This window comes from Lutra lutra, chromosome 15 (assembly GCF_902655055.1).
Source record: "Lutra lutra chromosome 15, mLutLut1.2, whole genome shotgun sequence".
Classification (NCBI taxonomy): domain Eukaryota; kingdom Metazoa; phylum Chordata; class Mammalia; order Carnivora; family Mustelidae; genus Lutra; species Lutra lutra.
In genome coordinates, this window is record NC_062292.1 from 66284918 (window position 1) to 66299435 (window position 14518).

Genomic DNA, 14518 nt, shown 5'->3' on the forward strand with positions numbered 1-14518 from the left:
TAGGACAGAATGGTTTCTTTACATGGCAGTAAAGAAAGGATTCACACAGCAAATAGTTGAGGAGTGAACCAGATCTGAACAAGATGTTAATATTACTCTTGGAAAGCTGATCTAGGAAAGAAATGATAACGGATAGTGAGGGATGCCAGGGACTTTGAGACATTAATTCACTTAAGACTCACAACTCTGATCACACTGACATATTTTCAACTATAGAAGAAGTTGCTGAGTCTCAGAGATATTACGGAACAAGCCCATTATCCTCCAAACAATAGGTGGCAGGATGAGAATTCAGGTTCAGTATGTTTGATCGGAACCCATGCTATTAATATTAATGCTATACTGTCTCCCAAATAAAAAGATTACAGATACAGGCAAGTCACTTGTTATTTTGAACCTGGGAAATGTCAATACACAAAATACCAAGGAACAAAATAATATTTATGTTCATACTGCCTTGATTTCCTTCTCCGTTGGTTGGGTATAACCTCTCCCTCATTCACAGGTAGCTCTTCTGGGCATATGGAGAGTGCAAATCTATCCACAGTGACCGAATTTATCTTCACTGGGTTCTCCCAGCTCCAAGATGGTGGCCTTCTGTACTTTTTTCCTCTACTTTTCATCTACACCTTTATTGTCACTGGGAACCTATTGATCATCTTTGCTGTGAGGCTGGACACCCGTCTGCACAATCCCATGTATAGTTTCATCAGCATCTTCTCGTTTCTAGAGATCTGGTACACCACAGCCACCATCCCTAAGATGCTGTCCAACCTGGTCAGCCATCAGAAGACCATCTCTTTTATCGGTTGCCTCTTGCAGATGTATTTCTTCCACTCACTGGGAAACACTGAGGGAGGCTTGCTGACTGTTATGGCCACTGACAGGTACATCGCCATCTGCAGCCCCCTGCACTACCGGACCATCATGACCCCCCGACTGTGCGCACAGCTCTCTGCGGGCTCCTGTGTCTTTGGCTTCCTCATCCTTCTGCCTGAGATTGTGTGGATTTCTACCCTGCCTTTCTGTGGCCCCAACCAAATCCACCAGATCTTCTGTGATTTCACACCATTATTACATTTAGCCTGTACGGATGCCTCGGTGATCTCAGTGCAAGATGTGATTCATGCTCTGGCCATTCTGATAACAGGCCTGATTATTTCTCTTTCTTACATCAGAATTGTGGTTGTGATCCTGGGGATCCCTTCAGGGGAGGGCCATAAAAAGGCCTTCTCCACCTGTGCTGCCCATATTGCTGTCTTCCTGCTGGTTTTTGGCAGTGTGGGCCTCATGTATCTTAGATTCTCTGCTGTGTATACGCCATTCTGGGATGCTGCCATCGCTCTGACCTTCTCTGTCCTTGCTCCCTTTTTCAATCCCATAATATACAGCCTGAGGAATAAGGATATGAATGATGCTATTAAGAAACTCCTCTGCCCTCACAAGATGTTTAATTTCCTTGGTCGGTGATTTAGGCAGGAGTGCCCTGTATACATGGAGCTTCCTCACAAGATATAGAGCCCCACAAACGCTAAAACTTAAAATAATTATGCAGTTCGTCCCAATTTCCTCTCCACGTGCCGATGAGTAGACTAATGATGTTCTCCGAGGCCTTACAGAGAAGGTCAACATACCAATTCCACTCCTTGTTTTTTAGGATCAGCAGACTGTTTTCTTTCCTGTATCTCCCATTTTGTTTGATTTAATTTTTTTTTTTTTTTAAGAGAAAAAGAGAGCACAGGAGGAAGAACAGAGGGGGCAGAGAGGGAGAGGAGCAGACTCCCTGAGGAGTGCGGAGCCCCATGCTGGGCTCGATCCCACCACCCCAAGATCATGGCCCCATCTGAAACCAAGAGTCAGACACTTAACTGACTGAACCGCTTGGGGCACCCCATGTTTGTTTGATTTTAATTTACTCTTTTACTTTAAAATGATTGATTATATAAATATTGATAATACAGATCTTGACTTTTACGATACTATCTCTTTACCAAGCTCCCAGTGACCTGACGGAACCCATGTGGCTCACTCTGCAAGACGCTAAGGTGATTAGTCCTACTTCTTTCAAGAAGTCACTGGACATTAAGAAGAAGCAAGAGTTCCTGGTATCCAGAGCATAGACCTATCCCCTATCTTTTTTCCTCTCAAGTCAGTCTTGCTAGTATGTTGAGATCTATGTGCTGGCGTTCTCAGCATGTGATGATGTCATGAACCCAGGCATCACAGACTGTATTTGGTATTATGTTAACTACTATAGAGAGAAGTTGAGTAAATCAGACGCCTGCCCAGGAGAACTTACCACCTTATGTAGGATCACTGTGAGAATGTTAAGACATAATAAATGCCTACATTTACATTTATAGCCAATGACATTTATTGATGATTTAATTAACCTCTCTAAGAAATTGTCTATTTTCCCTACCATATTTCCCTACCATATCAGTGCTAAGACATATAACACGTGTAGCAGTATTAATATGATACTATGTGACTTGGTAACAAATATTTTAGAACTCAAAATTATATGCTAAAATCTACTGATGTTTCCACAAAGTACTTATACCAATTCAGTTTCAATATGGCAAAATATTTCATGGATTGGGTATAAAAATTATTTCTCTATTTTGAACCTCTATATTGTTTCCTCACTATCACCATTCTTATAAATGTGGCAAATATCACTTTTTTGCATAAAATTCTCTCCATTTAAAAAAAAACTTCTGTTTCAAGATGGATTTTAAGAAACTGACCTATTAAAGTAAAATGTGCAGATATGTTTATAGCTGTGGGTAAAGGTACTGTTCTTGCAAAGGTTGCATTAGTAATGCATGAATGTGATACTTCTAGTATAACTTTAATACAACTGATATGATTAAAGAAGAAGTCTGGTTATTCTGTGGAGCTGTCCTTTCTATCACTGACAAGTTGAAATTGCAGGAGGACTATAATAGAGTGATAGATTTCAGTGGTAAATTGAATTGTTAGTCCTGGTTCTTCACATCCCTGAAACAGAAGAATAACTCCACAAATTTGCAATGAGTGGATTCATGGTGGGTGGTCTATACTTCCCTGCCCCTCAACTTTGGATAAGCCTTTTTAATTATTTGATGACTGGGATGTCCGTGGGCATTCCTGAGATCATATCTGTGCCCTTGCAGTTAGATTTGCTCCCAGCAGCTGTTTCCCTTGCAGCGTTGGACCCATGAGTCCATGTGCCTGAGAATCCCTGGTTCAGAGAATGTGAGACACGTGGAGCTGACCTGAACCCAACCTGCCCAAGCCTGGCGTCTGGAGCCCAGAACCAGAGCCCAGAGCCAGGAGTCCAGCTGAGATATATGGAGCTGACCTGAACCCAACCTGCCCAAGCCTGGTGTCTGGAGCCCAGAACCTAAGCCCAGAGTCAGGAGTCCAGCCTAACTCCCCTTGTTGGAGCTGATGAACAGACAAGTGTGAGGCTAAATGATTATTATTTTACTATCTGCTATGCATGGGCTTTGTCTGACATAGCACCAGCCTGGGATGGCAGAAATTTAATAACTAGTGCTTATTATCGAATCTTAAGATGTTCTTTTAGGTCATAAGTATTTTAGAATTGTATTGCTAATTTAAAAAAATGATTCTATTATTTTCAGAACGATTACTTGCATCAAATGTGTAGTTACTTAACCATGGTGCCTGGTTGTGTGTGTGCGTGTGTGTGTGTTTGAAAGAAATTTTACACATTAAAAGGATTTTTGATCACTTAGAAACAGACCTGAACCTGTGAAGGCAGGGGGTGGGGTAAAGAGATTTAGGAGAGTCGCTCTTTGGAAGTTACATCATCTTTCCTATACCATTGTCTTCATCATTTTTGTGGCTTATAGTCATCCTGCACTTGAACAGCAAATGAAAAGAAATTAAAGTCATAGCGTTAAAAATCTTTTAAGGTAGAATAAAAGTTCAGTACAAAATCTTATGTGAAAATAAGAAATGTGCAACATAGTGAAACATTGTAGACATTCTCCTTCTTTATTCTTATTGCTTGCTGGGTGCACAGAAGCACAATGCTCTGTGTTAGTCCAAACATAGCATAAAATTCATACGAATTCTCTGTGATAGTCTCTAGCTAGAAACTGCTGTGTAAGTAAATCAGTGTGTCTTCGTCTGAAGCCATAATACCATTCCTTGTTGCTTATTTTGGGCGAGAAAATCATTATACTTAAGGGAAAAGACCTCTTTAAAAAAAAAAAGAAAAAAGAAAACAGCAACAACTGATCTAGGTCAGTAATTTAAGAGAAGATAGGGCTCATATTGTAAGGCTCATAATTACATAAAGAGATGCTTGAGCTCTTTATTAAGTCTCTGGGTGGGAGGGGGTGTGGACACAAAGAAACACACACACTCGGCTGCGAATATAAACCGGTGTAGACATTCTGCAGAAAAATCTGGTAGAACTTAAGTTACACTGAAGTGTATCCTGTCTTAGTAATCCTCCTCCTAGGAACATGTCCCAAAGACATTCCACACTTGTTAATAAACCCACACGTGTGAAGATGTTGTTTGGGTATTGGAAAGTTGGAAGCAATCTGTGATCTATTATGGCTAAAATGGATACCTAAAATATGATGAATGAATACTTCAGAGGGTCATAGAGGTGTTAGATACCATAAACTTAATGAACACAAAGAAACATAGATAACTGAAAAATAATGCTGACTGAAAAAAAAAATGCAATGAAATCAATTGAATACAATTGATGTAAACGGAAAGTACATGTAGGTAAAACACAAATGCGTCTTTTGTAAGAAAACATACATACAGAAGACATCTTAAAATTAAAGTTAAAATAAATAAAAATAGCTGTATAGGGAGGAAAATAAGAAGAAGAATGAAAATAAAGGAAAACAAATAAAATAAATTTCAATATACATTTAGATGTAATCCTTTTTTTTAACAAAATGGATCACATCCATTAGTGTTACATTTTCTGAGTTAAGTTTTCTGAGTTAACAATACATTTGTTTATGTCTCTCCAAGTCACAGCACAGAGATCTATGATTTCCACATAAAATAACTACAACATAATAATTTGTATCATGATTGTCCCTTCTGTTACTCATTTAATCCCTATTGCTGTAAATTTTAGTTTATTTTAATCACTTTTAATCATAAACAAGGCCATAGTATGAAACCACATATAAGTTTGCACATTGCAATATTGTTGTAAGATTAATTCTGGAAATATAACTGTAATATTCAATAGTATTCAGGATTTAAAAATGAAATAGAAAATGCCAAATCACCATCCTAAATACTGTAAAAATCTATATAACCTGCAACACTGAGGGCTTATATTTCAACACATTACCCCATGCAATGTATATTATTTGTTATATTCTTTGCCAACGTAAAGAGACAAAACAAAACAAAATAAATGAAGACATACATTTATTTGAAAGTCACCAGAATAATTTATATATTATTTATAATTATAAATATATAAATATAAATTATAAATTATAATAATTTATTAATATTTAATAAGCAGAGCAGCTCTTTTCTGTTGCCTCCTTAATTCATATTTACTATGTGTTGACATTTTTCTATTGAGACTTTTGTTTTAGAAAATTTAAAAAACTTTCATATTACAATTTCAAATAATTTATGAAAACAGTGGGTTTTTTTTTCAGTAAATCTAAGATGGCTGGAACTATATAAGTTTTTTAGATATGGTTTCATATACTATCTGAAGGCAACCATTATCTGAATTTAGAATGATGGTACAGAATTAAAAGTCATTGTGGGTTTCTAAGTAAATGTGTTTCTATGTAATAGTCAATGTCTTTCATGGAGTCTCATAAAATAAATGCAATGCTTAAAATCACATAGGATTTTAAATTCCAAATTAATTTTCAGAGTAATATTTTGAAGTCAGAAGAAATACTGTTGGGTCAATTGTGCGAAACCTATTATTCTTCGCCCACCTCTGATAAGGGGGGTCTCACCATAGAGATATTGGCAACAGTTTGCTAAGATTTCTGGGATAGCTTTTGCTGATGGGCTCTCAGGCCACAATTTTCTGCCCTGATGCAGGACAAAGGATGCCTGGTACTTAGAGATCTACTTGCAACCATAAGGAAAAGTCCAAGAGAATGACTTGTCAATTTGGGATCAAATAAGAAAGGAACATTCCTAACTGATAACAAATATAAGTTATTAGTTAATTATGAAATAAGACTCAATGAGCAGTCATCTTTTGAAGTACAATGTTAGCATCAAGTTGAACTTGTCAATGTGACCATGCAATTTTTAGGAAAATAACAATTCCCATGTAAAATATACTAAAACAAAAAAATGTAATTTCCTAAAAATTCTGATTTGGGTTTCTAATAGCTATTTACAATAACAAAACTAGAACTTTTTATTTTTTTAAAGATTTTATTTATTTGTTTGACAGACAGAGATCACAAGTAGGCAGAGAAGCAGGCAGAGAGGGAGGAAGGGAAGCAGGCTCCCTGCTGAGCAGAGAGGCTGATGTGGGGCTCGATCCCAGGACCCTGGGATCATGACCCGAGCCAAAGACAGAGTCTTTAATCCATGGAGCCACCCAGGTGCCCCAAAACTAGAACTTTTTAAAGAAGAGCTGCTTATTCCATAAAACAGAGAAGGAGAAATTCAAAGAGAGAATGCAATATCTTAAGGCCTAAAAGCAAGGTTGCGTTTTCCTAAATTTGGCTTACTGTCCTGGAAATAAGTGATCAGGATGTAAGTTCAGATCTGACTTTTTGTTTTCCACCAATCTCTTCCCCTTTGTTGTGTCAGCTTCCTTCAAATCTGAGTCTTAGATTTTCAGCATTTTGATTCTATTAAAAGCCAATCTCACCAGAAGTACCACAGAAAAAGGAAGTTTATAAAAATAATTTATTCTAATGCCTCAGGCTCCCAGACTGTCTCATTGGTCCTGGATTCAAGTTCCCCAGAACTGGAGTTCTCCTAATTGCCAGGCTGAACTGTTTTTCCTAATTAGAGCCATTACGGGAATGACTGTTTTCTTGTCTTAATTAGTTTATGTAAAATTCCCAAGACAGTCTATCTTCCTATTCAAGTTATGCTCAGAAAAAGATACACACATATAAGAGGGAGGGAGAGAGCTCTACAGGGAGCGTCAGATCCATATTTCATTGCCTGATGAAGGAGATAAAGTTTAGATGGAGGACTCAGGGTAGGGACATAGCACAAGAGCGAAGGAAGCTGATGGTTAGCCACATCAGGGTAGGGAAAGTTAGAGTGTTCATCTAGATTTGTCCAACTTTGGAAGCCAACAGCAGCAAGGTCAGTGAATTAACTAATTTTGGGGAACTGGAGATATCTGAAGGAAGAACGATCCACCTGCATAAGAGTAGATAGCCCAGTGTTCATGCAGATACCATGAATAACTGTTGATAAGATTCTGAACAAAGAGGAGTTAGGAAAAATAATACTGTAGGACAAGTTAGTACAAAGCATAAATGTTTTAAATATTACAGTTTTCCAGGAAATGGGGCCAGGGCTCAAATGATTGCTTTAAAGCCACAAATGAGCCTTGTAAGTGATTTCTGAAATGTTTTAGGAATCAGTGTTTCAGGAATCAAGTGAGATTTCCAGTTAGCTGTTTGACATAAACATCACTAATGTTTGCACTAGATTCACAATTACTAAGTGTAGAAAGAGGAGAGTTCAGTGGGAAAAGTCTAATGGTTCTTCTTTCAGGTTCAGATCTTCCTTATCCCTTTTTTGACCTGACTGAATCTCTTCAGGAGTTTAGGGAATCAGGTCTGGGTCTGCTGGGAGGCACCTTCTTCAACTAGTAGCTTGGTTCAATTTGTAAAACCCTTCCCTGAGAGCCGTAGTTAGGAGATGTGGTGACTATCACTGGGGAGATCAAGACTTATGGGAAAGATCAGATATGTATATGAAAAATCAAGAGAACCTAAAAAAAATGTTTTAAAAGGAATAGGCATATATATGGTAGATATAGATGATCAATAGATGATCAGTAGTCATGAATAGAGAGAAATAAATAGATACTAGGTAGATAGTTAGACATAGTTATAGATAATAAATGGATAGATAGATGGTAGATGATAGGTAGATCTAGCTCACAGGGAATAGGAAGAGAGTGATTCAAGACATGTGGGATTAACTTGTTGAAACTAGAAAAGACACACGTAGGAATTAGTGAGGTTTAAAAAAAAGTTAGAGGTTTGAAGGAAGATGAGGGTATTTCACGTAGGAGAGACTTACTTTAAGGTAATGTTCAGAGACCAGAAAATGAAACTGACGTGTTTGGAATAATTCCAGGCTTACTGAACTGGGGATTGGTGATTAATAATTTGCCATAACAACAGGAGATAAGGGTTTTTTTTGTATAAATAACAAAAAAATTCTGTACATTAAAGGAAGATGATGTAGTAGATGGTGTAGGAATTTGATGGGTCTTAATTACATAATCAGTGGACAAACCCATCTGTAGCTAGTATAAGTAAGAAACTGTAATAAAATGCCCTTTTCTAATTCATACACAAGGCTAGAACCTAATGAATGACAGACAACAAAAGGGGTTTACGATTTCCTGTTCCAGTGATTAAGAGAGTGTCATCCTAGAGGACTTGAGATGTTCCCTTTTTAAAGCAGAGACACCTCAGAAGAAGAGAATGGAGAGAATGTGAAACTCACGTAGAGGATGGAAGGAGGTCACATGTGTAAACTGATGATCTAGCAAGACAGACTTTGAGGGAATGGAAGCTTGTATCAAAAAGTAAGACCTCTGGAAACTTTTACAGTGGTGTAAGGCTTATGAGTAGGCATCAAATTCGGTGAAGGCAATGAGGATAAAAGATACTGATGACAGAGCAAGAAAAAAGGTAAGTTAAGCATAACCGGATGGTCAATTGGGTTTGAGAAGTGAGGCCACGATGGATATAAAATGACTAATGCTGGTGTCTAGATGAACAAAAGTAAGAAATTCACTAAGGGGCTCTGGTGGCATGCTGTGGATGAGGATGGGGGCACAATAAAAAAGTATCACTGCCTGAGTCTTCAGCTTCAATGACAGGAATTTATTTTCTTTTGATTCTAGGAGCTATGTGTCTGCGATCCACATTTGGACAGAATTGCTTTCTTCTGAGGCCTTTCTCCATGGTTTATATGTGACTGCCTTCTCCCTGAGTCTTCCTAAGGTCCTCCCTCTGAAGCTGTGTCCACATTTCCTCTCCTTAGACGTCCACTGGTCATATCTAATTAAGGACTACCCTAGTGTCCTCATTTTTTAAATTAATTTTATTTTTTATAAACATATAATATATTTTTATCCCCAGGGTAGTATCCTCATTTTGATTTCATTATCTCCTTAAGGACCCTCTCTCCAAGCAGAGTCACATTCTGAGGTTCCAGGGGTTAGAACTTCAACATGTGAACTTTGGGAGGACAGAATTCAGCTTGTAACAGGTGGAGACAGCACGTTTGGGTGAAGGTGGGACCTCTAAGTGGGAGGGTTCTGAAGAAAATGTGGGGCTCAAGAAAGAGATGCAAAATAAGAATTCTGGAGTCACATTAGTTAATGAGAGTAGGAGTCCTATAGAAGCTGATAAACAGTCTTGAATAAATAAGATCTTTTCGTAAAAAAAAAATATGGAGTTAGAAACAAAGAACAAAGAAAGAAATTTGGGAGGTGGAATACAGAATAGCCAATGAGGGGAACCAGGGTACTGTGGTGTCAAAAGGCAGAAAGGGAAGGACTTTCAAGGATCAGGTGATTGAGCTTTGGAGGTTAGCGGCAATGAGGACAGAGGGAGGCCATTGAAATTGTAACAGAAAGCCACTGATATAAAGAAAAGTCATATGGAGCATTGAGAGCAGATCATTGATTCAAAGGGATTCAGGAGGGAATGAAGACAATAAGTACATATTCACACATTAGGGAAAAATGAAGTTGGTACAGAGGAGAGAAATCATCTGTTTAGAGACAGTACTTCTCTCTTAAGATAAGATTTGTGCACATTTGATAACAGAAAAGAAAGAATCAAATAAATGATTCTGAAAAGGAAATAAATTAATAGGACCATATCCTGCAATGTGATGTTTCCACTGCATTCCATGGAGCCTATAGCCTCTCTCTCCACCCCAGCTCCCACTAGAGCAGCTCTGCATTTATGGCTCCACATAATAACTTCCTATTAATTATGGCATTTGACCAAAGCCTTTTGGCACAAAACATATTTGAGATCCATTTTCCTAGAAGAGGGAGGAGAGAAGGAACTGGAGAAGTTAGAATGGCCCATCTTTTTTTTTTTTTTTTTTTAAGAAAAATAACACATAAACATTGCTATCATTGGTCTCCTCTGAACATTCTCTGAATAATTATTGCTTATACACATTATGTATATTATATGTATGTATGGAGATAGAGGATATGTCAGAGACAGGGAAGGAAGAGGGTGAAATTCGCCAGTGATGGTTTGTTTTTGCCATTAAAATATTCAATTAAATCACATGCCAAGAATCAGATGAGGAACTGGAAGCCTGAGGAAAGAATTCTGAAATCATTGTGGAGAGATCGTTAGGGAATCAGTAAGACCTGAATGAGGGGGAAAAACTCACCTACTCTTCCTTCACTGCCTTGTCCAGTTCTTTCTTTGTCTAAACACATGGTTTTAAAATGGGGTTCCCTTAACCAGTAGGATTAGAATCGTCTAGAAATGTGTTAGGCATGCAAATTGTTTGGCCTTACCCCAGATCTACTGAATTAGAAACTCTCAGGATAGGGACCAGCAATTTGAGTTTTAACAATGCCTCCATATGGTTCTGAAGATGTGAAAATTAGGGAATCATTGGTTTAAAATATTGACTGTGCTTTGTGACTGGAGATTGTCGCATACTATAACTTTAGTTGTGAACATCTATGGGGTATGGACTATTTCCTTCTTCCTTTGTCTTCCTCCACATCCCCAGTACAGGGATCTACACAGAGCTGGCATTTGGTAAGCATATTTACTCTCTGACCAACAGTAGACATCTCCTACAAGGTTGAGTGCACCGGGAGTGGGAAGTCCTTGTTTTCAACTAGAAAAATGGAGAGCCCCAACCAAAGCACCAATCAGGAATTCATCTTCTCTGCCTTCCCTTATTCCTGGGAAGGTTCTGTCATCTGTTTCGTTCCACTGCTCTTCATTTACACTTTTATTGTCTTTGGAAACCTGGTCATCATCACAGTGGTCCAGCTGAACGCTCACCTCCACACCCCCATGTACTTCTTCATCAGCACCCTTTCTTTCCTGGAGATCTGGTACACCACATTGACCATACCAAAGATGCTCACCAGCCTGCTGAGTGAGAAGAAGAGCATTTCCTTGAATGGCTGTCTCCTGCAGATGTATTTCTTCCACTCCACTGGCATCAGTGAGGTTTGTCTCTTGACAGCTATGGCTTTTGACCGCTACTTGGCCATCTGTAGCCCTCTTCATTATCCCACTATCATGACCCCCAGGGTGTGTGTCCAACTGACTTTGAGTTGCTGTGTTTGTGGCTTTATCACACCTCTCCCTGAGATTGCCTGGATCTCCACACTGCCGTTTTGTGGCTCTAATCACCTTGAGCATATCTTCTGTGACTTCCTCCCTGTGCTGCGCTTGGCTTGCACAGACCCACAAGCCATCGTCATGATTCAGGTAGTGGATATTGTCCATGCAGTGGAGATTATTATAGCCGTGATGCTCATTTTCCTGTCCTATGTTGGTATTGTGACTGTAATTCTACGCATTCGGTCAGCTGATGGCCAACGCAAGGCATTTTCCACGTGTGTTTCCCACCTCACTGTCTTTCTGCTCTTCTTTGGCAGTGTGGCCCTCATGTACCTACGCTTCTCTGCCACCTACTCCTTATTCTGGGATACAGTCATTGCTCTGGCCTTTGCAGTTTTGTCCCCCTTCTTTAACCCCATAATCTATAGTCTGAGGAATAAAGAAATAAAGGAAGCAATAAAAAAACACTGGGGTCAAGCTAAAATCTTTTTTCATAAGACCAAGGACCTCAAGTAAGATCTAATTATTGGAAGTCTACATAGTTGTTGGTGACTTCTCATTCGCAGCTCTCTGTGATCTTTTCCCACCAGCTTTTACTGAAACTAGTCTTCCAGAGGTCACCAAGAACAAAATTCACTAAAAACTAAATGTAATAGTTTCTTTCACTCTTTATCCAACCTGCATATGGTTGGATCTGCTTTGTTAAATCAGCTTCCTGCCACTCAATTCAATCAAGATAAATTCATATTATGGAAATGATCTGGGTCAATATTTAATTTTAACATAGTCAAAATGTTTATCAGATATGGTAATTGAAAACTCATCTTCACAAACAAAGTTCCCTCTGTGGTACCACTAATGGATATAGTTGAAAAATAACCCTAATTCTTAAATTAAGTATTCACTGTTTTTTTAATTTAAATTCAATTAGCCGGCATATAGTACATACTTAGTTTCAGAGGTAGTGTTCAATAACTTATCGGTTGTGAATAACACCCAGTATTTATTATTGACGAATATCTGTATAGACATGTTTCAGCAGGTTCTCCTACGGCTCACCTGTTCCATTCGCACCTTAGCAGTACTGTACAACATGAGTCCCATGTCTGGATCAGAAATGAGCCAAGGCCATCACAACTATAATGTGTGAAGTGAGTGGAGGCCGTTTTGCTCAAGAGTCAATCAACTTCATTATGACTGGTGACCATAAGAAGCTAGGACCATGGGTAGTCCTCTGTAATACTGACAGGGGAGGAAGCCTGACAAGGCCATTGGCTGCAATTGTGAGGTAGTTAAAGACTATGGCAAAGAATCTTAGGTCAAGAAGATCACTGAATAATACTATAAACCAAAAAACAAAATTTAAAACTTGGTCTTAAAAAAAATAAAGCAATATAACCATCAATGAATCAGTGCTTTTTTTTTTTTCATAATGAGTTGAAAAACTTAAACTTTGTGTTCAATGCAATTAAAGATATTGTGAATTAAGTGACAACATCAATAAATCCCCACTGAATGAGTAAACCAGCACAGCCATGCTGCGTTCTGAACGTTCCAGCCAGCATCCAACAGTACTGAATGACTCTTCCCTTTTCCCTTGGCTTTGAAAATGCTGGACTCTCCTTGTCCTATTTTGCCTGAGGGCTCTTTCTCTTGTTGAGTCGTCTTATATGTGCTTCATAAAGGGTGATTTTCTCCAGGGCTCACACCCCAATTAAGATGTGATAAAGGGTAAATTTACATTTACTACAATGTAAATGCTAGGAGATTTTCCCTCCTCCCTAGCCCACCCACACAAGTCCTGTGATTGTCAGCCTCATTTTCCCATGACTGTGCCACAGCCATGCCCTCATCCTCACTCCTAAATCTTATGATACCAGATGGAAAGGCAGGAGTAAGGGGGAAAGGCTGATAAGAAGAAGCTAATATGATCTAATAAAAATCTTAGATAGAGAAGGGAAGGTAAATGAGAGAAAACCCATAGGTTGTGGGTGGAGATGTCCTAACAAAGAAAGTATTCAGCATATACTTGGTAGAAGAAAATAAGGGAAAATGAGGGAAGAGAGGAAAAGGGAGACCAGTAGTGTTCCTGGGTTTGAGTAGTGCGGCAATGTCTCATGTTCTTCCAGAGAAATGAGGAACGGAATTACTTCACTGATTGACTGACTAGTTATTTTAACTGTACTTTCCCCAAGGGTAATATCGTTAGAGAATTGATATGCATGAACCTCCAGAAGGGGAAAGGGCTCATACTTTTCTTATCTCTTCTCTCCACTTTCTGTATTACATAATCCTTTCCTAGAAATTATCAGTGTCCCTAGAACTTCATATAGCTAAAACTATCTCTCTTACATACATACATTTCCACCTTCAAGCGTTTTCCCAACTGAGGCTGAATTATTTCTTAAAACTTAGATCTGATCACTTTGTTACTTTGCTTAAAAACCTATGATTAAACTCACCCTACTCTGTGAATGGAATTTTACTAGATAATGTGTGTGTGTGTTGAGCAAAAACAATTCCAAGCTGAAGAAAAACAAAAGCAATGGAAACAGAAAAGAAAGTTCGTGGTGTATTGACATCCATACATGACTTTCTTACTATGCCCTTAGTAGATGCATAGGATTAAGGAAATGTGTGGCCTCTGACTTGGTGAGCACAGGAGCACCTAACTCATTCTTCTTAATTTTAGATGTATTTTATCAACAACTTTGCTGCATTTATTAATCATAATTTTGCTTCTTGTAATAAAATAACATTTTTATATTCAGAACTGCAATTATATTTATTGATAACAAAAATACAATTTTTTTCCTTATTGGGTATGGACTGTATATAAGATATTGTAATAAATGTCTCCTGTATATATGTTATTTGATAACAATCCTAAGAAATAGATATTATTATCATTCTTATTGTATAATTGAGAAAACTGTGACTTCTTTTTTTTTTTAAAGATTTTATTTATTTATTTGTCAGAG

General features: G+C 38.2%; 2 protein-coding genes across 2 annotated transcripts; both read left to right on the forward strand.

Annotated features, from left to right (window-relative positions):
* Positions 1–498: 498 nt before the first annotated feature.
* Positions 499–1470, forward strand: LOC125086166 (olfactory receptor 6K3-like). Its single transcript, XM_047705343.1, has one exon. The coding sequence runs from the start codon at positions 523–525 to the stop codon at positions 1468–1470; it is 948 nt and encodes a 315-aa protein (XP_047561299.1). The 5' UTR covers positions 499–522.
* A 9611-nt stretch (positions 1471–11081) lies between these two features.
* On the forward strand, positions 11082–12053 carry LOC125086309 (olfactory receptor 6K2-like). Its single transcript, XM_047705538.1, has one exon. The coding sequence runs from the start codon at positions 11088–11090 to the stop codon at positions 12051–12053; it is 966 nt and encodes a 321-aa protein (XP_047561494.1). The 5' UTR covers positions 11082–11087.
* The last annotated feature ends 2465 nt before the right edge of the window (positions 12054–14518 follow it).